The sequence below is a fragment of the Drosophila innubila genome, assembly GCF_004354385.1.
Source record: "Drosophila innubila isolate TH190305 chromosome 3R unlocalized genomic scaffold, UK_Dinn_1.0 2_E_3R, whole genome shotgun sequence".
Classification (NCBI taxonomy): domain Eukaryota; kingdom Metazoa; phylum Arthropoda; class Insecta; order Diptera; family Drosophilidae; genus Drosophila; species Drosophila innubila.
The window spans coordinates 15,479,749-15,503,552 of record NW_022995380.1 but is presented as its reverse complement, the minus strand read 5'-3'; the positions used below and the strand labels follow the sequence as shown (position 1 = coordinate 15,503,552).

The window sequence follows — 23,804 nt, the reverse complement described above, 5'->3', positions numbered from 1 at the left end:
CGCCTGTCAATGGCTCGCATTGTTGTTGCTATTGTTGTTGTTGTTGTTGTTGTTGCTTTGACAGCTTTAACTGCGCTTGACCGTTTGGCACATGCGCCGGGGCCGTTGTCAGACAAACGGTCAGACCTCCAGACATCGCAAATTAAGGTCCGCGACCGCGACCAGACCAGCCACTTAAAACTTCGTCATGTATCGGTATTGGTATGATCGAGGTATATGAGTCGTATACGTGATATCTGTATTGGTCATATTGAATGTGTGTGAGTTTGCGGTTTGGTTACGGAACTTCAAATTGAACGCTTTTGTGTCTGGTGTGGACAACTATGATGATGACTATCTACCCTACTCTCCACTGATGCTGATTGCTGCTAATCTTTGCCAAATGTGATTAGTCACGTAACATTGGCACAGCGACCTGCACAAGCTATTTATACACACTTACACACACACTCACATAGATACATATTATATTTTATATTTATTTTTAGCGCTTCTTTTTTATTTTGGCCAAAAAACAGCAAACAAATAAAGTAAACTTAGATTGCAAGACAATCATTAAAGAACTTGAGTTGTTTAATCTTTCGATTTTTTAAGGATTTCAACATAAAGCAATGCATTTTTAATGATTATTAATGATTATGTCAAAGGATTAAAGTATTTTGTTCAACAAAAACTAGATAACAATATAAATAAATTTTTATGTTTCTCAATGTACAAATATTGATTGAGCATGTCATAAAAAAATGTCTATAAAAGTTTTTAGTATTTCTGTTAAACTGTCTTCAATTATTTGCAAAGCGAATTAATCGTCTTCATTTTACAGGTGCGAGACCTTGACAGTGCAACAATGTGATATAAAAAGCTGACAATGATGACAATGGTATTATGTTATATGGGACATTCGCTAACGGTTTTGATTTGAGCGACTTGAACGGTTCATAAGCGCCTTATGGCAAAGCAAATTAAAGATGTCTCTAAGAAAATGGAGTAAAGTACAGTACAGTGTGGCACATCACGTGACCTCTGAGTGTTGGCCCCACACCAACGCCATTCCATTCCATTCACATTGAGATTGCGATTCATACTCAGATTCAGATTCAGATTCGCATTCGCATTCACATTCACTCAAGCAACTGGAGTTGATGCTGCCCCGGGGCCAGGCTGTGCCACCTACTGCAGTCATAACACACACACGCCGCAAAATTTAATGCAGCCATATTAAAGTAAGCGCAAGACCACCACTTAATAAAAAAAAAAGAAGAAGAAACAACAAAAAATAATAATAATAAAGAAAATAAAATAAAAAAATACCCGGGCAACTAAAGCTATGGAGCGGGCGGTTGGCCATGGGGCCAGGCATCATTGAGATGAGCAGGCGATTGCTGGTGGATTGAGATGAGGTTGGGGAGTGGTGTGCAGTGTGGTATGTGTGTGTGTGTGTATGTTGAGCTGCAAGACGGCAACTCGTGCCAGCATCTCTGCCACACAGGCAAAGAGCTCTGGGGCAGCTTGTCCAGTGGCAACGTGCGCGTGTGCCAATGCAGTGTAACTACATCCCATATTAAAGATATTACAGAGTCAATAGCACACCATATAAGTGTGGCTCACACACACACACACACAAGTACATATTCTCAGCTCTCTCTCTCTCTCTCACACTCTGACCATAAACAAACTAAATTGAGTTCGTTCGACAAAACGCTGAGACTTCGAGCTGCGAGCTGCGAGTCGCTTCGCGCATGCGCCGCGCCACAGGCCTCCTCTTGTGATGCCCCTGCCCCGGCCACTGCCCCGACCCCTTTTTATATATTTGGGCTTACGTTTTGGTCTTAACGATCGTGTGTCCACAGTCATTACAATGTTGGCCAATGCGACGACTTCGCAGTCGCAGTCGCAGTCGACGCTGACGTCGAAGTTGCCGCACACTTACCGCACGCTGCTTTTGCTCTTTCAAGTCGCTGCAAGTCGCCTCCTCGTTCCTCCTCGCTCGTGATCTTGCCCGTAAGTGGTCTTGTATCTTGAATACAGAAAAACGTACAACAGGGATACACACACACACACACACGCAGACACACATACATGCTTGTACACAGACAAACGCTTACATATAAAAAAGGGCAGGTGTGTCGATCGTGTGAGAACCACGTTCCAAACCATTTTCTCACGATCTTCGCTTCTGATATTTCTTTGTACCACAATTCCTCAGCCCTCCATCCCTCAGCCCCGCCGTCTGTCTGTCCGTCTGTCTGTCTGTCCGTCTGTCCGTCTGTCTGTCTGTCTGCCTGTCTATTTGTGTGTGCGCGTGCTGGGACCCTTCAAGTGATTCGTATGCAGTTTGTGTATTGTAGATTTTTAATGACTTGGGCTTGCGTTCGAGAGCTCGAGTTTGAGTTGGAGTTTCAGTTCGAGCTCGATCGTTGCAGATCTTGAGCGTTTCGGGTTTTGGGATTCGGTTTCGGTTACGTTGCAACACATTCGTTCATCATTCATCGGGTTTACCTTTAAGATTAAGTATCTTTTGTTGGTGCCAGCATTTCCTTTTGCCGTTGCCATTGCCTCTTTGTCATATTCTGCTTATTGTCGTCTCTGGGTGTTGTCTTTGTTGTTGTTGTTGTTGTTGTTGCTGTCGTGCCACAATTATGCTGCCTAGGGATGGATGAGGATCAGCACTGAGTTGTGATTTTTCACGGTTTTCATATTGTACAATATGCAAATTTGCACAAGTTTTTTATTTTCTATTAGAAATATGCATTTTCTTAATGAGTTTCTGCTACAAGTAAGGTACAGAGTTAATGATTAAATTATTAAAATTTAATTTTTAGCAAATGTAAAATAAAATAAAAAATTGACTGCACGATCAATTACAATTGATGTATAAGTTAAATTTTAGTTAAGCATCGTTTATGTATAAGATTCAATTGGAAAAGGCTATACTAAAATTAATATAGTAGTTAGTTTTTACCCTAACCCTCAGTGAAAGATTTTAAAAGTGTCTTGAGTTTTAAAACACTAGATTGTTAATCTTAATCAAGGTCAGAGTTATGCATCCCTCGAGTTGCCCCCATAATTTCCATGTTGTCTTGACTATTTTATGTTGCTGTCTTAAACTTCATTGATTGTTAACAGCTCAGGCGTCGAGGCTACTGGTCTTGGGGCAACAACAACGACAACAACAACAACTACAGCAGCAGCAGCAACAGATAAGCAAATGATGCGGGTCAGCCAAAATGTGATATCCTGTTTGGGACCAAGTTGTAGATTGCCCCAGGGCAAGGCAATCATTTACTTAACTCGAATCTTTACCTGAATGTCAGACAGACAGCCCAAGCAATTATGTGTGTCTGTGTATCTGTGTGTATGTATGTGTCTTGCCTTGACCATTGTGCACATGATTTTCTAGCTGAGTGGCTAAAAAAGATGGCTTTGAGAATGGAATGACTTGATCCCTTTTCTGCCCTTTGTTTAGCTCGACTCGGCTTGGATCGGCTCGGCTCGTTTCGTCTAGTCTCGTCTCGTCTCGGCTTTCTTTACAAGATTGGGCCTAAGGCTGAGCGACATTGTCGTAACTCGATTAGACACGCCAAAAGATAAGTCTCTAATTTTTTATTTCTCTGGGTCGAGTCTTATTGTGTGCACACGTGTTCAAAGGGTGCCCCATGTGGCCGATGCGATGCGTCGGTAGTCTCGTGATGGACATCGTTTTATTTTCATTTCATTTTATTTACTTTTTTTTATGCTTTTGTCGGTTGTCTTCTCCGGCCTTGGCATTGTTTTCGCTTTCTTTTGTTACGAGATTTCATCTTCTTCTTTTTTTTGTTTGTTCTGGCCAGCATTCGTAACAATAAGAAAGAGGCAGAAAATTACAACGAATTGACTCAGAGGGTTCAATAAAATGTAGCAGCAGTTGAGGCTATGGTTAGACCGCGGCACTTCCGCTATGGAAACCTATTTGTATTTGTACCTGGACTCATATTCTCAGAAGCTGTTTGACCAATTGGACAGTTGAGTAACTGGTCTTACTTAGATCTAAAGTTTGTCGGAAACAAACTTTCAAGTAAAGTAATGAAAAGAATTGTTTAATTTCAATTTTTGCTATATAATTTAATTCTTTAATATATATTTAGTTATCACATGAACTCCTCGATTAAAGCTTTTCTTTCTCTCTCTCTCTCTTTCTTATATAAACTTAAGACTAATTGGGAGTCAATGGTGCCCGGCAATTGGCCCATTGACTTGGAAGACTTTTGTAATTCATAACTCTCTCTTTCTATCGTTCTGCTTGTGCTGTGGTTCTACCATGGCCTCCAGACATTCTCCTCATCCTCGCTGTCGACCTCATCCATTTTGCCAACATCGATGCTGAGGCTGCTGGAGCAAGTGGTCAAGAGGGAGGCGCTGCCCAGGTGTTCACTGACCACACTGGAATTGGGGCTGCCAGCGAAACTGGAGATGGGTGAAATGGGCACTGAGTAGGCATCACGGCTGGCAATGTGCACGGAGAGCGGCGATGTCACTGGCAGCACCTCCTTCACTGCAGGCTGCAGTTGATTCAGTCGTTGTCCCAAATGTGTCATCAGTTGTGTGCCCAGGCTGACGTTCATGCCGGGCAGTTGGGACAGCGAACGGGAGACCTCATTGACGGCGTGGATGTAGCCAGAACGGAATCCCTCAGCGGGTGTCAGTGTCTCGGATCCACCATTGGCGCGTTTGTGTTTGCGCTGCTGCTTCATCTTCTGCAGGTGGGTGACGGTCAGCTCGAGTATGTCGGCCTTCTCCAGGCGTGTAACATGCTCGCCCTCCGACTCCAGCGTGGCCACCATCAGATCCTTTAGCTCATCTAGGCACTTGTTGATGCGTGCACGCCGTTTGCGTTCCAGCAGCGGCTTCATCACCTTGCGGTACTGATACGTCTTCGACATTTCCGATATTTGCATTGAGGACATTTTGTATGGATATTTTTGGTATTTGGTATTTGCTTTGCTGAGCTGTTGCTGCTCTGAGTGTGTAAGACGTTGTGTGTGGACTGTTCGACTGGCCGATGCCTTTTATAGGAAACCAGTCGAAAAAAACATCCCCCAAATGATCCCTCGTATATTTCTGTTCTTCGGTCTTGGGCTCGGCTTCGGGTTCAACTGTGCTGGCATTTTGTGACGAGTGTGCTGGCATGAGGGTTGCTTGAGTACGTTGCCTCGACCCTTCCGCTGTTTCTTATTGTTGGTTCGCTTTCTTATTGTGGCACCCTTATCATCAGCATTGCAGGGAGCAGGATCACAGGAGCGTTACCTTTGTGTGCGTGTGTGTGTGTGTGCCAGTATCGTGGGAAACACTTTCCTCCTTGGTTTCTCACACCAATATTCTGGGCTCACCTGCTCAATGAGCAACGTAGCGCTGCCCGAAACCATGGGAATTTTGTATTTTTGCAGTTTTGTGGCGCAGCTGCCATTTCTAGATTTGTATTATGATTTGCCTAAGAATGCTCGTATGGGCGAGCGAAAGGATAATGAACTGAACTGCACACTCATCTTGCCATCTCATTTGTGCCCATTGGCGTGGGAACGACATTGCCACAAGCAACAGCATATTTCAGCTGGGGCGTTTCACTTAGGCGGAGCAGCAGCAGCGAGAAGCACTTCCTGTTTTCGTTTATTGGTATTCCGTTTCTCCTGGCTCTTCCTGCACTTGTTGGCTGGCTTTGTGCCAGTTATGATCCTGTGGGAAAATTGCTCGTGTGCGTCGAGTGTGCTTAATGTGTGTGTTCCCGTTGCCTTTTAGGCTCTGTCCCCCTGCTCCTGGCCCCTGTAGACCTTTTTGTAAGTAAGTCGAGGTCGGCCAGGGGCCAAGCGATGCTGTTCGATGCTCGTACCTCATTCCTTGCTCCTTGCTGCTCGTTACTCGCGAGTGGCGCACGGTGGACACACTTCCGACTCTTGATTGTAAGTCGTGCGCGTTCCAGTGTCCTGTAAGTGGGCTATGGAATTTGGTTTATGAAGTGTGAGGTGGTGTTGGATCTTGGAGTGATTTTTAATTAATATTAAAGTAAAAGTATTTAAATGGGGATGTGTGCTTTTTGGTTCATAAATTTCCAGTATTTTTTTTAAAATACTAAAGCTAAATTATCGACATTTTTAATAAGTAAAAGAAAAAAACACATATATATATATAAATATATATATTTTAAATTTGTCGCTGAATGTCTTGTCCGATTTACCTCTTTGTATAGTAAAAATGTTTAAAAATAGAGGTATTCATAAATTCAACTCTCTGTTAAGGGTAACATAAACTTGTTGCTTTTTATAGGTGCTGTATGGATCTAGCTATAATAGATATTAATAAATTAAGAGAATCTTGGAATGTCTTGGTATTTGCTTTAATGTAATGTATTATTTTTGAATTAAAAATATCCATCACTGTCTTTAATTAACTTTTTTAAAGTTATTATATAATTTTTTTTAATAAATTAATAAAATTTTTGCTTAGATAAATATCCGACGCAAGCATTGATCGGAAATTAAATTACTGACCATTTTTTCGCAATTTAAATTCGCGGCCTACCATCATCATCCCCAACATACCATTTTTCTTTAAATTATGAAAAAACTCATTTATTTATGGTATAACCTCATGTAAAGAATTTATTCGGTGTACTTTTACGTCTATGTTAAAAATTGTATTGTTTAATTGGGTATCAAATTAGAAATATATTTAAATGATATATATTTGTATATAAAATATTTATTTTAAAGCGTTCAATATTTAAAACTAAGTGGAAGCTCAGTGGGAAGCTGAATGTTATAATATCAAAATTAATTAAATTACTTAAATAACTATCGTATTATTTGCTATTGGAGATCAAATACAAAAAACTCACTTAAAAACTATCACAGGAACATCACATCATATCTTAAGTCTATATATGTGTTATAAAAATGAGGCAAATGTTTGGAGTAATCCTTGGAAAACTTGGTCAAGACTTATAAAACTAAAACCAGAGTAATAAAGCTCTCAATGTGCCATGATAATAAAGCTATTGTATTGGTTAAACACGAGGTTTCACCAGGGTCGCCAGACATCCTCGCCCTTCTCCAGGTCCTCATTAGGGGATGTGGCACGTTGCTGCTTACAATCAGCCAGGTTGACTGGTTCAGTGGCTTCTTCGCTGGGCACGGGACTGTTCAACTGCTGCTTCATATCCTTCAGCTGATGTCCCAGTTGCTTCATTAGATGAGTGCCAAACTGAAGATCCAAGCCAGGCACCGTGGAGAAGATATGCGAAACCTCGTAGGCAGCTTGTGTGTAGCCAGCTCGAAATTTATCGAAGTTCAATGGGGTTGCTGGTGGAGATGTGGGAGTGGCTGTGGGTGTGGTTGGAGCGTTGACACCATTACCACCATTGCCACAAGCCATGCGTTGCTGCTGTTGCGACTTCAGATAGTTGACCGTCAGCTCCAGTATGTCGGCCTTCTCCAGCTTGCTGACCTGTTCACCCTGTGCGTCCATTGTATCCACAATGAGATCTTTCAGCTCGTCCAAGTACAGATTCATGCGCGCACGTCGCTTTCGCTCCAGCAACGGTTTGGTGACCTTGCGGTAGTGCTGAGTCTTGGTCATAAATCTTTGACCCTCCACGGCCATTGTACTAATTTGACTGGCTGTGAGTGTCTGTTTTGTTGTGAGTTGTTGCAAGTAGTTTTTCTTCAAGTTGGCCAAATACTGCTCCGAAACGGGCACTTGCTGCTGTTCACCGAACGGTAGTCGCTTAAGAAATGATCTTGCCGCAAGGTAAACTGATCCTTTTTGTAGCTGCAGCAGCGTCGGCGGCGCGTACACTTGCAAAATCCTCCCCTAACTGCTACCACGCAACGCTCAAGACGATCCGAGCAGAGAGTAACGGATCGCATCGAATCGGATCGAGACGATCATCAATCATGTCGTTGTGCGTGTGTGTGCCTATGGCTGGCTCTCTGCTTGTGGCAAGATTCACTCGACACTGCACGTGTGCAACATTAGCAAGATGATGTGTACGAATGCCAAACTATGAGATACCCTGTTTGGAATGTAATGTTTTTTTTTTTTTTTGGTGAAACACTTAAGTCTTGTAAAAGACAAACGCATTTTTTTATCAATTTAGATTGTATAATTTGGTATTTCTCTTATTCATTATCTTTAGATCATAAACCTCTCTTTATCTGTTGTTGAAAGTGTGTCGTGTTCGCAAGGTTTATATTTACTATCTCGTAGGTCGCTATATCGAATTACTAAAAGCTTGAGAGTACTTATAGTTCAGCATTAATAACTCCACCTAAAAACTCTGTTTTGTATATTCCCTTTATGTATAGGGTATTAGGTTTATAGCACAAGAGCGGAAGACTTTTCAATTACACTGACAGAAGCTTAAACTAAAAGTGCACATTTAAATATTATAAAATTTGCAACTAATTTTATTGTAACGTTTTTTATAAATATTACATAAAAATATTATTGTAAAATAAAAATATTCTATAAATTTATATATTTAGACAAATACAAGCTTACATAGAGGCAAGTATTCTGAAGTGTCTTTTCGAAAGTTATTTAACATTTTTCTCAGTGCAATTGAGTTCTCAGTGCCTCTGCGAGAGCGATGCGTTGCTCTCTCTTTCTCTCGTGCCGTAGCCGTGCGCCTGCACAACAGGAACAGAGGCAAAAACAAGAGCAAGAGCATCAGCATGAGCCACAGACACAAAGCCCGAAGAAGCAGAGCAACCACCACCATCGGCAGCAGCCGAGCACCACACGCACACACACACATACACACACACACGAGGCTGGCTGCGTGCAACGCTTAACTCAGTCAACGACAACGACATGACCTCGACCTGGCTGTGTGTCTGTGCTGCGCACACTCTTGCATCCGTGCCCCATGCGTGCCATTCCCGTTCCCTTTTGCTACCCTCACTTTCGGCATTGTTGGTTTTTTGTTTGCTTCTTCTAAATGTGTATGTCTGTGTTTTTTTGCGCTCTTCCCTTTGGCGCATTGTCGTTGTCGCAGGCAACATAGCCAGATCGAGACCTCATTTCCTCTTTGGTGCGACATTGCGTTACACTTACGTACGAGAACGGGTCGGGCTCGACAAAGCAACCACCACCCGTACCAGTACCAGTGCCAGCCACTTGCCAGCCGGTGTGCCGTTGGCGTCGCATCGTGAGAAAGTTTACTTCAAGCATTCCCACAAGTATTGGGATTGGGTTTACGAGATTCGGCCCGGTCGGTCAGCTGTGGCACTTGCTCGATTGGCGCGTTTGCGATTGCAACTGGGATTTGAGCCCATTGACAAAATTCACCTGCTTGGTTCAGGCTCAGTCTTAGCCTTATCCTTAGCGCTGAGGGTGAGTGTGTGCTCGTCCTCAGCTCGACCGAGGGTTGCTTAATCGTATGCATGAAATCGAGAAGTTAACACAAAGACAACAACATCAGCAGTACTTTATGATGGTACTGATTCCGCTTCGTCGTGGGGGAGGTTTTCAATCTTTCACAAATACTTGAAATGGGTTTACTTGGCAATCGTTCTTGGATACAGCGCAAATATTTGCATTTAAAAAGAACCCAAAATTAGATTCCAAGGGTAGATTAAGATTTTGTATTCAACTTGATATATGGGTGTCAATACTTTGTTTGGATCTTATACTGATCATTGCATTATCGCTTTTATATCATTAAATAAATCTCTGTACGATCATTTTTTTATTCAAGTTGATGCATTTTTCAAAATCGTTGTCTCAACTATAAATTTCAATTCAAATATCACACTTTTTTTTTTATATTTGTTTTAACATTTTATTGAGAGTAAATTAATTAGCTTGACATAGTAAGTTGTACATTGATACTAGAGATTTGAAACATGAACATTGATTTCATAAATATCATTGGTTAGATGCATATGTGTGCAAAAGTTTTTGTTCCGTAGTTTTGTAAAATAAAACACATAAATTTCGATTTGAACTACATACACATATAGTAACACATACATATAAAGCACAAATACATACTTATATGCGAAAGTAACAATTCTCAAATTCTTTTGTTATACATACATATTCGAATATTAAGTAGTTTTCATTAAAGACTCGTTTGATTTAAAATTTATTAGTTGCGTTCGTTATTAATTAAGTAAATTTTTGTGCTAGTTTGACTTATAAGGAAAGGAAGATAACGGACATAATTGTTGCGCTTTATCATTTTACTAAACAGTTCAATAAGATGTACAAATGTAATTATAACGTTCGATTCGCTTAAACTATTTCGATTTGCGATTTTTAAATTTTTTTTCAATTAAAGCTAATTTGCATTTAAAGCGGACTTCGTTTTGTTGCTTAATTGTAAAGTGGTTTTGGTGTTTGACAATTGTATTAATAAGAAAAAAAATTGTAATAATATAAGAATGTCCATGAAATAAATTAGGTAAACGTTTGTATGGTAGATGAGCTTACAAATAAAAAAAAAAAATAAATGCCATTATTTACAAATTTGTTTGTTGGAGCGGGAGATTCTCATTTAATACAAATGAATTAAAGCTTCTGGTTGTTGTTGTTTTTGTCGTTATCGTATAATCAACTCTGGAACAAATGGTGCCGTTACGCCCAGTCTTGGCCGTGGTCATCTCAGGAACTGGTGTGAGTAGGTTTACGTGCTTATTATTAAAACTACATAAATATACACTCGTATTAATAAAAACTCCATCGAATCGATAATTGTTTTAAAATTGTTTTCCTGTTTGTCGTATCTCTGATAAAATATAGTATGTATGTATATATATATTATCTTTTCCTATTTGTAATTTTCGTGGGGTTTCTTGCATTTAACCAGCTGTTGCGCTCTGCTTTATATACATATTCATATAATCATACATATGCATTGTTTTCTTTACATTAATCGTTTTGTACATTTTGTGGTTTTGGTTTTTGTTTCAGAAACATTTTTTAAACAGATTAAAAAAACGCATAACTTTTGCGATTCGTGTGGTACGTCTAGTGCGTGGGTTTGTTGTTGTTATTCATGCAGCTGAAAATAAGATAGAAGAGGCATAAACATATACATAAATTATGCAAAAATAATAAGCATAGAATTAGACATTCGAACAGGGATCGGTAGAATATGAAGCTGAAAAATGGAAAAAGTGAGCTTGTCTATTGGGGCCATTAATCTGATCATATCAAAAATTCTATTATCTACGTTTTTGGAATTTCGTATGCTGTTTAAGTACTCAAAATATATATTTGTATGCTATGTATTATATAATCGTATATAAAATATCGCTGTAACTTTTTGCTTTAACTAGTCTACTTTAAAGCTTTTGTAAACAAAAAACGTCTTTAAACTAAAAATTTTGCTTAACCAAATTCTTTTTTGTTGGATTAGTACTATTTTGCAGGTTCTTTACTGACGTTTAAATCGCATGCAGCTATTTAGGTACGTTATTTGTAGTTTAATATTTTTCGAAAATCGATTCGCTAAACTTTTTCTATATATGTATAATTTACAATATAGAACATAATAAAATATGGAGCCAAAGTTACTAAACTGGCAATCAACTTTATATAGTTTTTTAGTAACATGAGCCGGTTTCTACTGCAGTTTCTACTTAATAGATATGAATAAATATATGAAGCAAACAATTACGACATATACACTACATTACAAAGTGCTAGTCAATTTATTAAAAAATTTTTGTAAATGCTTCAAGGTACTGATAAGTATCATAAAATACAATTCTCAAGAATTTTAATATCAATTCGCTAATACAATAAAGTGCATTTAAGTTACTTTTTCTGAATTTTCTTATTCTTGTTTGTTTGTTTTGTTGATAACAATTTGCATACTCAATAATATTAATTAGAAATTGTCAAATGTGTCGTGTGTAGTGACAATTTAGTTAGTTGGCGCTTAGATAACTACTAATCGTACTCGTAAATTAAGTAGTTTCTGTTGCACACGATGTTTATGTTAATGCAAATGTGCGGTATTTGTGTGCGTTTGTGTGTGTGTTTGTAATTTAGCTAAGCTTGTTTAATTTTTAATTGGTTTGAAATTAATTGCAGTGGTGGAGCATTTAATGTGATGGACTTTCGTTCAATCGATGTTTGGCGCGTGATTTGCTGTGTGAGGCGCGTCGCAGCGAGGTGACGCTACCCGAGCAGTTTTCATAAAAGTCTAATGATTCCGATGAGAATGCTATATATTAACGTAATGGTGTTTGCATAAAGAAAGAGTAAATAGAGAATATAACGATTATCAAATTCAAGTGTATCAAAATTATCATTTCAAAATTGTTGCTAATTAACTCTCTAAGCTAAAAGCAATTTCAATTATTTATGCAGCTAATTAGAACTTTAATTAAACTACATTACAATAATTGTTCGCTTACCTTTATCAGTGGGTGAGCCAAGCGTTAGGCTGCTTAAGCTGGAGCTTAAATTATAGGGACGCGGTGAGGGTGGGACTGGAGCTGATTCATCGCCAGGCAAACATGTTTCCACCATGGCCTCCAAGCAGTTGACAAACAGCTCCGACGATTCACCCATCATATTGTACTGCAGTGAATAAATAATAGTTAATAGTCAATCAGATATTTAACTAGTCGCATACACTAAACTAACCTTGGTGAAGGGTCCAGCAAATCGCCAAAGTCCACCAAATCCGCAGCTTTGCAGGAAATGTAGTTGTTGCTGCGATGGATCCTCGCTTGCCAGCATGTTCTGAATAATACTCTGCACTGAATTCAGTACAACTTGGTCATGTGATACTGACAGTATATTATTGATCTTTTGATCCAACAATGAATGACTGCAGGCAGGAGAACATTAAATAGTAAAGATATTTTGTAAAGCATTTAGAGTACAACTTACATGACTGGAAAGACCTTGGGAAATACGACGGATCCCTCGGCCAAATACTGATAAAGCACGCGCGTTTCGCCCTCATCAGATGAGTATTTGACAAGGGTCGCCAGTACAGTTAGAACCAGTGCCTGTATTGACAAATCTGGCAGAACCTCAGGATCAAGCAAAACATTAGATTCATTTGACACCGAAGAACGTGAACCGCGCTCCTGTTGGAAACCGTATTATGATATATTATAGTCAAATTTAATTAACAACAAATCAGCTAATACAAGACATGAAGAGAGTTGAAAGATAAAAGAATATTTAAAACGTTGACTACTTTAAAAATACTATGTAAATTTAGTAAGTTTTTAATGAATTTAATGAGAATTTTTAACGAGCCATGCACAGTTTGAATGTCTTAAGAAGGAAATATAATACACAAGAAAATCCTAGCAGTTAAATTTATTAATTAGTGGGTTAGGGTTCTTATGATATTGGGTATTAGTCAATGGTATAGTAAGGAGAGAAAGAGAGTTTTGTTAGGCAATACCTGACGTTCTTCGATGCCGCTAGCATTATTCGGATCCTTGGTGGTTGGTACCGAAAATGAGCGTTGAGTTTTGAACAAAACTCGCGCATTCTACGATTGTATATCACAGTTGTGTTGTTGTCGTTGTAGTGGTTATAGTTGTATTTTTTTATTTTTTTTTGTAATTAAATCAAACAAAACTCAAATGACATGTTCATGCGTAAGTAATTTATGTAAGTATAGTAATATATTGATGAGAGTTACAAGCACCAATTAGATGTAAGAGTCAGCAGGCATATTATAGTAGTATATAGAGTATATAGAAGTTACATTGTGATAAATGTATGTTACGGTTTTATATTTTATATATATGTATATATATATATATATATTTTTTTTTTTTCAAAACAAACATAAAAAGAGATAAGAAAAAAATGTCGTTGAACGATTAATTAGTTATGCAAAGGCTGATTTCGATAGAGTCGATATTACAAAGGCAGAATGTATATATAGTCTTAATATAACAACTGGATAGTCAAAAGTTACTATAGCAAATGGTTATAACAACTTTTGTACAACAAATTTTCGTCAAATAGAATAGTTGCATACGGAATTGATGGGTTTAAATTAATCAACAAACCTGAAGTGTAGGTACTTTATGATGACGCGCAAACTGCAGAGCTGATTGATCCAGAATGTCCCAACTCTTCTGACGCCGCGACAACGGTTGGCCAATCTGAATAGTAGGTTTTATTTAATTAATACTTTATTTCGGGCCAATATATTATATTTGTTTCTGTACTTACAGTCTGTACGCCATTGGGGAGCTCGCCGTTGTCCATGCTACTGTTGCTGAGATCTGCAGGCCAGCGGGGAAGCGCATGCTTAACATGACAGCGGGAGCGAACCTCCTCGGAAACTGCCACGAGAGCTGTTAGATAGGCCACACTGTCTGGCGTCACCTCAAATTTGTCACGATGCAGCGGCTTGGCAATAATACCGAGCAGCATGGTAAGTACACGGGACGTACGTGACACCGTAGTAGGTGTGGGATGACGGAAACCCTGAAATGTCAGGTAGCTATACACTAGGACCACATATGGTGCATAAAGGATTTACCTTAATAAGATGTCCCACCAGAGCAAAGTGAAAATTGCTACGAAAAGACAGGCCCACAGCATGATCTAGCTGCTTAAAGTGCCACTCGAGCTTCTCGCGAGTCTTCATCATGACCTCCGCTATGGTTTCCTTCTTGTCAAAGCAACCCTGTGACTTGAGCGTATGCAGATTCTGCTCAAGCAATGCCAGGCCAGCCCCGTAGAGTGTAATCTCATCCAGCTGCAGCACCGAGATGGCCACCCAGAAGAGTGCTCGGTGTATAGGAGACTCTGGGCGCAGAAGTGGTTGAATGCGTGTTAGGCACATGACCAAAGCCTCAATTAAAATTAGATCGTTAAAGGACTCCAGTGCCTTAACCAGTATACGCAGTAGCTGCTTAACCTCGTGATCTGTCACACTCTTGCTGATGCATCCATATACGATCAGAGCTCGAGGCTGTAGGGCTGGATTGTAACAGAAGGCAAAACTGCGCGCCAGCGAAGTCCAAGTGTGCAACCACTCGCAGTCGGGCACATCGCGCATACATGCCTCCATTATTTCAAGAAGTGCGTCTGTGATTACCTCCAACGAGGGAAGTGAGAGGCGTTCACGATCCGCTGGCAATGGCTGAGTGACCCGCTCATTGCCCAGCCACTTGTCTGTCGGGTGGCGACAGCTAGAGCGGAAGGCCGTCACAGCCGCCGACTTGACCTTGCTGATGCCAAAAAGTAAATAGAATTTGGGCAGCGAGAATTCGTCGAGTGAAAGGCGCAGGACTCGCTGAGCTTCCTCCCCAAACGAGGGATTCGTACAGGTGCACAGTGAGTGTATAATATTGATGACCAGACCATGGGTTGAGGCGCGCATAGAGAGCGAGCCGGAGCAGACCAGAAATGTGATGGTGTGGAAGAGATAAGGTACCGATGTGGCTACATCTAAGCAGTTATTGAAGGATAACATAAGCAGATAGCGTCCGAGTATGGCAATATCATCCCACATCATGTGTTGCTCCAAGTATTGTGTGGGATTGGTGCATGACTTGTCCATGACGCGACACATACGTGTAATAACCTTCTTCGAAACCAATTGGACATTGGCTGAAGCCAGTGCCACAGCCGTATCGGCCATAATCTCCACCTGCGGCGAACCCAGACCATAGGTAATCGACTTGTGGAGAAAGTTATCCAACACCATGTCAATGAGCTCGGGAATTTGACCAATTGAGCCCCATATTTTAGCCTGTACTGAGGGATACATTTCCTTCTGATCGATAGTCAGACAAATGAGCTTGTCCAGAATCTGTGAGACCTTCAGTTTTTTCGCATCGTCATTTGATTTGCAGAACTTGGTTAGATTCTTTAACCAGGGCGTCATGTATTCCAAGCACAAATGCTTCAGTTCAATGGTGCTGCGCTGGAAGCCTTGAATGGACTCCTCGAGAAACTCAAGCGTCAGATGCGGTTCATTGGTAGCAAGCTTCTCGCTGACGGACTTGATGAAAATGGTGTTGTTAGAGGGTATGCAAAGACCTTGCGTCTCCAGCAACTGTCCCTCTATCTTAAGGTCAAATGTAGCAGTTAAAGCGCATAGCAAATTGTAGGCAGCCGTACGTAAATTGGGATCACATGAGCCCAGATTAAGCAGTGCCATGTTGAGAAGAGTGCCTGGCACATCCTTAGGTCGTATCTTCTGATGCACTGTAACCGAATCCGGCTGGCTAAGCTCCCAGCGATTTCGTATGTGTATTATGGCCTGCACAATGTTGTCACAGTCGTTGTGAATAAAGCTTAACTGTCCGCTCTCGTTGGTTATGGATAGGGTGAACTGGTTGTCATCAACCAGACAAACCTCCTCAATTTCCGAGGCGTAGTAAACATCGTTGAGCAGTACGGAATGTGCCAATACTTTGGTCTTCTCGGCGGATGTAATCTGCAGCGCTGTGGGACCCACTTTGATGGCCACTTTGGTGTCTTTGTGACTTAGTTTTAAAGCATTGCTAAACACCTTAAGATCCTCATCCAGTGAGAGCGTGGCGCCCGGCAGCTTCTGCTGCTCGGCATCAATGAAATCGCTTAGCTTGTTTGGCGACTCGAGAAACATCAACTTACGGTTGCCCTTAAGCGGTGCCAGGATGCGATCGTGAAACTTTGTGTATTCGCGAACCCATGAATTGCAGTTGTAAATGTAAACTGCATGCACATTGTCATAGGCCACGGTGGGTAGTACATAAAACCACTTTTGCAGAAACTCCGTTCGAAAGCGATTATCGGAGCAGGTGTGTGTAAAGTCGATGACTACTTCGAAGGGCGAGTGACAGAAGGGCTTCAACGTGAGTATAACGTGGTAAATCAACAGATCGCCATTGGTTTCGCCAATCCTGCAGGACATAGTACAATATTAATAGGTTTTATAATGATTAAATTATGCAACTCACTTGTAACGCCTGGCTATGTAGTAGAACACTGGATATCCTGACTTACTGGTGCCTGCTTGATAGAAAATATTCATGGATTTGAGCGTTTTAAACTCTTCCTTTTCGTGCATTTGATGCTTGACCATAATTTCTTCGAAATTTGTAGAAGACATATCAATTGAGCTCCACCGTGCATACGAACTGAACATCATGTGTGAGTCGACTGGTTTGTGCTCCGGTGGACCCAAATAGGCCAACAGTGTGGCCATCTTATCAAAGGGTCTTCGACCAACGGCTTTGTGATCGCGACTGCTTGACAAATAGTCACCAATCTTCTCTTGATGCGTCCATAGCAATCGATGAAGAGCCAGCACATTCGCATCCGAGATAAAGCTCATGCTGTGCGATGTTTGATCCACGGTCTCGCAATCGGATGCAATTTGAATAAAGAAGCGTCGCCCAGCCTCGAAGTGATCACGCAGAAAGTCATTGAAGCAGAGCATATGCTGCTCCTTGGAGAATTCCACGTGATTGGCAATATTCTGCAATATTTTTGACATAAGCATCAGACCACGCTTGGCGGAACTGGGCACCTGTTTGCCCACGATTCCCAGTTCTTGCGGAGAGACTGAAAGAAAGAAATATATTAATGATTATGATGCGAAAGTTTGATCAGAGACTTACCTATGGCCGGATTGATAAAGCGGAGAAAGATGACCGTACCCACGGCACCAATGTTGTTCTGTAGAAGATTTGGGAAGCGTTTGCTGAGCACCTGATATAAGCAATGGCACATGGAACGCAACTGCGGCGGAAAACGGTCCGAGGAATTGATAATGGCATCAAATACTTTTTGCGTTAAGGCGATCAAATTGTTGCGATGCTCTTCAATGTCTTCGGTGGGCTCTAGCCTTGCTGGATCCACCTCAAAGCAAGTCTCCTCCTCATCGTCGAGTAGTGGCCGAATGAGCGGCTCCAGCAGCATTTGTAGATAACTGGCCCCATAGATCTTGAAACAAAATGCCATTATCTTGCTACCAAGCGAGTTACCACGAAAGAGCGTTTGCATGCAGTCCGAGACTTCTACTTCGCGATAAAACATGTTCCACAGGAGAGGGGAAAGCAAATGTTTAGCATCAAAAAGCGTGACGAGAACGCGAGCCAGTTCATCCATTTGCGCAGTGGTCACCACATTAGCTAGTGCCATGGCAATGGGCAATTCACCCTTGTCACTGATCATCGTAACTAGCTGGACAAGCTGCTCGAAGCGATCGGCCAGAACCGTCTCAGCCAACGTGTCAAACTCTGTCCCCTGCTGTAGAATTTGAGTGAGAACTTCCATGAAAGCGGCACGTGTCTGTAAATCCGGATTATAGCCCAGGTCAATCGAGTGCATTAAGCCAGAATCAATGTTGGCGCCGAGCAGATTGGACATGGCCTGTATGGTTGCATTTCTAAGAGCTGTGAGCTTGCCGGCTGCCATGCGTGGTCGTGGTGGCATCAGTGGTGTGTTGTTGAGTTCTTTTTCCGCTTCGGAGCTATCAATACAATCGCTGAGAAGATTCATAAAGAGCGTAAAATATTTCAAAAACAATGCGCTCTTGGCGTCCATGAGGTCGCCGCGATCTGACTCTTCAGGTTGCAGTGGTAGTCCACGCAGTAGAGCAGCCACAGCCTCCATGCAAGCTTGATCGAGATCGCGAAAGATCAGTGAAGTGTTGGTCAATATGGAAGCATCTGCTGAGCTCGGTGGTGCTATTTGATGCGAAGTGCCCATCACCCAGTCCGTTAAATATTCAACAAGCTTGTTACGAAATTTCATCTCTTGGCGGAAAGCCAAATCATCCCGTCGCTTCATCATTACCTCCACTAGTTGACACAGTTTCGTCTTGATTCTGATAGCGTATACATTCATGTCCAAATGACGCACGTAGCGGACAATGCCCAACATCATGCCCTCAATACTTGTTACGCCCAAATGTTCCGATGGCGATGGCTGATCATTGTTAGGATCCTTATTTGCCTTAGGATCCAGTATGGATTTCATTATGTAGATAGTGTGCTCGATGAACTGTGTGTTGATATCCGTAACATTCACATTGACCTGACCCTGTTGATCAAAGAACTTTTCCACTATGGCCCTGATCTGATCAAAGAGTATGGGATACAGTTGTGTCGACATTTCCTCTCCTACCAACTCCTTGACGTTCCTCTGTATATTGAGGCCGATCTTCTCATTGCTGCAGACTAATAGCCTTAGCAGCTGGCCAATGAATCTGTAAGGACGGCATGAAAATATTTGAGCTTTAATTAATTAAGCTAAGAAACAATACGCACTGTGTAACTGGACAGTAGCTGACATCTTGTGGAGGTGCTGGTGGTATGGTGGACAAGGACACTGTGCTGGGATGCAGTGAGCCATGTCCAGAGCTGGTTGAGCTGGAGTAGAGCGAAGCCTGTGCCAATGAAGCCACTGATGAGTTGTTTTGGGATTGTTGCAATAAAATCTGACGACTGCTGTTTCGTTTTTGTAGGCAAACACCGCCTAGTGCTAAAAGAAACCAGGTCATATTGGCCCACTCGTTGATTTGTTCTTCTAGATCATGTTCAGAGCTTTGATGGCTGGCTCGTCGCTTGCCCATGCCACGATGAAACATTTCCGCCTGAGCATCTTCGGATTTTAGCTTGGGATATGTCTGTAGTACCTTACTAGACACCTCCCAATTGCGAAAAGTTTCCTCCCAGGCTGGCTGGACTCCGTGAACACAGTGTTCTATCTTACGCAACAGTGTCATAATACGCTTCTGTAAAATTTGGCGACTGAGCACATTACCATGACTGTTCTCAAAGAAGCAGATTCGTGTGTCCGTTGCGGCTATAATTATAATTCTAAATTTGAAATATTGTTCACAATTATCTATGATTTGTTAACTCACATGAGGAGAGCTGGGCCAGTTCCTGATAGATGTGATAATTGGGCATGATAAAGCCCACGGTTAGTTCATCGGAGCTGCAACAGATCTCAGCCTCCTCACAGAGCAGGCCAAAGCACGAGAGTGATGTCAGCACCGCATCCAAGTCGACACTCCATAGGTACATAAAGAAGACCACCTCCATTTTAATGTGCGCCTGTTTGCATATGGCAATTTGGCTGCCAACATGTGCATAATCCTTGTGTCGCTGCAGGAATGTATTCCTGCAAATGAGTATTTCACGCAGCCACTTCAGCACATCCGTATAGTTGGCTATCTGATGCTGAATGAGCTTCTGCGAAATAGAGAACAGCACCTGCGAACTGACGTCCCAGAATGTATTGATTGGCGCCTCTGGATTCCAAACTTCTATTTTTTCAGGCGCATGCAAAGCTAACAACGCTTCCATTGCCTCCTGTGCCACATCGGGCAAAGTCGTTTGATGCACCAGACTGACTAAGCCATTAATAAGCTCCAGTGTAGAGCTTTGCACTTCGTGTGCTACTTTTCCTTGTGTCTGCAATAATAACATAAATGAATTTAAGATCCCATATAGATTGCTATTAGCGTTAAATTACATTCAATAGCAGAGTGGGATCAGCGTGTATAAGCCGTACAAGCAGCAGCAACAGCATTTTGTGAGCGGGTCCTTCCTCGGCGCGGGCTAGACCCTTCTGTGTGTCCTTAGACTTGAGCGTAAGTGAAGTTATATAACGGAGTGGCGTGTGAGCTATATAGCCCTGTGTAGCCTTGTTGAGCGTATCCGTGAACAGAGCACGCAGCTCAGCGGACCGATAATGAACAACATCGGTCTGTGGCCACCAAGGAAGACGCGGCTGGTTAACAATGCGGAACGGATTTTTGTTTTGAAGCCGAAAGTCTACGTAGATATGCGCCAATCTAATTATATAAAATAATAAAATGTTATTGCAAATAGTATAAGTAATATATAAAGAGTTCATTGAGTCGTTACTCACCGCAGCAGCGAACATACGATTACGAAATGGTAGGCCTGCGGTGACGACAAATTAAGGCAAACCTTGAGGGCCTCAATGTTGTGCGGACTGATGCGAAAACAGGATACCCAGCAGTCAATCATTAGCTCGATGTCGGCATAATTGTAGCCTTGTCCGCGCGAAAATGGCTTCACCGGATTGAAGAGCAGCGCCTTGAGATCATTGATGAAATACTGAACCAATTTGAAGACCACATTATTAGAATCATTGATGTTGATATACGTAGACGCTTTGCAAAGTTTAACGCAAGCAATGGCCGACGATTCCGTCACTTGTTTTGATGGAGAATGTGGACCCAGTCCACGTTTAATACTCTCAATGAATTGTCTAGCCGAGAAGTCTTTGTCTTTGTCGCGTGACGTAGATTGTGTGGATTTTGAGGGCACCTTCTCCTTTTCTTTCTCCTTCTCCGACTGCTGCAGCTCGTTAACGGTAGCCTCTAGGCTCGAGGGATTCAATATGAGCAACAACATTTGCAGTGGCCAGACTAAGGTTTTGTTTTTCTTGTTTTCCGTTTTGAAGTACTCAACAAAGTCCAGAAGGGGTTCCCAGCAACTAAAGGAAAAAGTGTTCTATTAGAAACGTAGGTTTATTTTAATTCTTAACAGCTTACGTAGATATGTCGCGATTTGTTCCACGCTGCAAGTCCTGAAACTCCTGTGGGTGATATTCAATCCAGTTCCATATGGCCTTCTCCAGTGAATAAAGTAATATAAGTGGCGGCGCGCGCTTTGATCGAAATTTATTTATTGTTTCTGCAAAAGACATGTATAAGTTTTATAAACAAAATCTTAGTGTTCACACTTACCTTGCAGCAACTTGGTTAGCTTGATCATGTCCATATCAATGTGCTGTATTAACTCAATGTCGTTATAGTCGGGATTCTCCTCTGAGCATGATGTCAGCTCCTGTATGCGCGCCGAGATTCGATTAAATACAGCAGAGAAGTGATTCTGAGACAGAGCAAAGAGCACCTTCGAGGCAAGCGCTTTCAATTGGGCTGCATTTGGATTGTTGTCGCTTTGCACGTCCACAAATTGTGATATTTCGCGAAGCAAGAGTTTTACATTCATGGCCTCCTCGAAGCGTGCCGTATCCTTGGTTTGATTGGTCAGACAACGTTCCAGAGTGGTCAATATTATGACCAAGGATTCGAAGTAACATCGTTCCGGTTCATGTCGATTTTGCAGTGCCTGTTAATGATGCATATTTTTAGATATTTCAATTATCAATTAAAGGTCCATTAAAGCTACTTACAGCCTCGTTGACGCGCTGCAACATCTTGGTCAAACCGGAAATGACCAGAGAGAAGCGGTATCGCGAGATGTGAATGAGGCATGCCACCAATTGGTCCTGGCTCATGCGTGCCTGAGTTCCATAGGCTCCGATTTTATTTGGCAGCTGCGGATAAAACGCATTTCATTGATTATTTCGCATGATACTTTTATATTAGGTCCATTGACTGTGTTACACCCCTTACGCTGTTTACTACGCTCAACTTTCCCAAACGCTAATCTAAGAGAATTGTATATTGCACATTAGTTAATTTCAGATTACAAACTGGCCTACCTTATGAACGTCATTAGAAAAATTAATTCAAGAGCACTACAAGGGTATGTATGCTTCGGTACGTCACAAACGACTCCGCTAGCCAGTTCATTCATGAAGCTGTCGCCGGCCCCACAGCGACCGAGGCCCCCTTTACACAAACACCCACACCAAAACAACACCAGCAGCAGGTACATTTTTTCACTTTACGGAAAGCAATGCGACGCAGCATATTAAAAGTGCTGTAAAACACGTACCTGATCTTCGAATCTTGCTAGCAGACCTGTCGCCCATTCTCCAGGCTTTTGTGTAGCCATTGTGCAATTGTTTTAGAAATATTTAACGTTTTTTCACTGCATTTTTAATAAAAACTACAGAGTTTTGCAATGTAGCTGTCAAAACGATGGCTGCGGTTTCGTGTGTGTGTGCGTGAGTGAAGAACGATTGAGAGGTACCGAGGTTATGCAAATGTGCGGACCAATTGGCTCTCAGAGCGCATGACGTCACATTTCACTATTTCTATGTGTATGCGTTGTGTACAGTAAGTAATTGAAACGCTGGAAAGAATAATCCACAATTAATGGTGTAGAACAAGTAAATTATGAAAAGTTTTATTAATTTCCAGTGTTATTTATAATGTGCATCCGCAGTAAATCTAGCAAATATGACGTCACGAGCCAACTTGCTGTCCTACGCACTGCGTTACCTTTTGAATGTTTGCCATGCCTAATATTTATCGATAGTTTTGTAATTAGAGAGCCACACAAAACAAGTTAAATTCAATTAAATGTTTGCGCTGCTTTCGGTATACAACTCCCGTTCACCACAGCTATATATATTTGTTTTTATTCAACTTAACATCGATTTGAACAACAAGCAGTTCTATAAAGAAATTCTACAAAGCTGTTCATCTTATTTTTCATTGCCTACCGTTTTTTTTCCTACCCAAAGTTATTTAATATTCTTTTCTTAATATATTTAGGAGCTGCTTTGAGAATTGTTACTTAAATTAATCCCATTTTTTAACAACTTTAAATCCAGGGCTGGAAACAATTTGTGGCATTGACGATTTCGATATTTTAGTATATCGATACTATTGTGCAGGCGAAACAGTGCTGCCAAGCACAAATGGTACTGCCAAGCTGTATTAATTGTATAAAAGGAATCGTTAAATTTAAATAAGTTGATAAGAATATAAGTTGTAAGTATTGGTAGTTGTAGTTTATTTAATGTTTCCTTTTTATGCATAACAAATGATTTTTTATGAAGTTATTGAATTTGTCTGGTAGTGTATGTTACTTCTTGCAGTTGTGTCAATCTCTGTGTGGGTTGTGCAAATACATAATACGTCTTCTCATCTCAAGTTA

At 41.3% G+C, this 23,804-nt stretch overlaps 3 protein-coding genes across 4 annotated transcripts; all 3 read right to left on the bottom strand.

Annotated features, from left to right (window-relative positions):
* Nucleotides 1-4,258: 4,258 nt before the first annotated feature.
* LOC117791090 (enhancer of split mgamma protein) lies at nt 4,259-4,982 on the bottom strand. The gene has a single exon (XM_034630746.1). It carries the CDS (start codon nt 4,941-4,943, stop codon nt 4,293-4,295), a length of 651 nt encoding a protein of 216 aa, XP_034486637.1. The 5' UTR covers nt 4,944-4,982; the 3' UTR covers nt 4,259-4,292.
* Nucleotides 4,983-6,758: 1,776 nt separating this feature from the next.
* On the bottom strand, nt 6,759-7,632 carry LOC117791363 (enhancer of split mdelta protein). Its single transcript, XM_034631093.1, has one exon. It carries the CDS (start codon nt 7,630-7,632, stop codon nt 7,051-7,053), a length of 582 nt encoding a protein of 193 aa, XP_034486984.1. The 3' UTR covers nt 6,759-7,050.
* Nucleotides 7,633-9,798: 2,166 nt separating this feature from the next.
* Nucleotides 9,799-22,865, bottom strand: LOC117790229 (neurofibromin). 2 transcript variants are annotated; one of them, XM_034629584.1, is made up of 18 exons: nt 22,695-22,865; nt 22,147-22,290; nt 21,698-22,082; nt 21,503-21,644; nt 20,851-21,444; nt 20,452-20,773; nt 19,838-20,390; nt 19,239-19,776; nt 17,586-19,177; nt 16,923-17,529; nt 14,510-16,865; nt 14,197-14,454; nt 14,031-14,126; nt 13,412-13,501; nt 12,883-13,085; nt 12,634-12,820; nt 12,402-12,567; nt 9,799-11,038 (listed from the first exon to the last, which is right to left on the bottom strand). In XM_034629584.1, exons 1-18 carry the CDS (start codon nt 22,752-22,754, stop codon nt 11,031-11,033), a joined length of 8,301 nt encoding a protein of 2,766 aa, XP_034485475.1. In that variant the 5' UTR covers nt 22,755-22,865; the 3' UTR covers nt 9,799-11,030. The 2 variants fall into 2 exon arrangements, with proteins under 2 accessions (XP_034485475.1, XP_034485474.1); XM_034629583.1 differs by lacking the exon at nt 9,799-11,038 and adding an exon at nt 11,653-12,208.
* Nucleotides 22,866-23,804: the final 939 nt, after the last annotated feature.

What these genes read in the sequence shown, in the direction of transcription:
- LOC117791090 (XM_034630746.1), bottom strand. Translation starts at nt 4,943, where the DNA reads ATGTCCTCAATGCAAATATCGGAAATGTCGAAGACGTATCAGTACCGC.
- LOC117790229 (XM_034629583.1), bottom strand. Translation starts at nt 22,754, where the DNA reads ATGGCTACACAAAAGCCTGGAGAATGGGCGACAGGTCTGCTAGCAAGA. An exon ending in ATCCCACTCTGCTATTGAAT is followed by an intron (nt 20,391 to 20,451) that starts GTAATTTAACGC and finishes TTATTATTGCAG; the next exon opens with ACACAAGGAAAAGTAGCACA. An exon ending in GCGGCATCGAAGAACGTCAG is followed by an intron (nt 13,086 to 13,411) that starts GTATTGCCTAAC and finishes GGTTTCCAACAG; the next exon opens with GAGCGCGGTTCACGTTCTTC.
- LOC117791363 (XM_034631093.1), bottom strand. Translation starts at nt 7,632, where the DNA reads ATGGCCGTGGAGGGTCAAAGATTTATGACCAAGACTCAGCACTACCGC.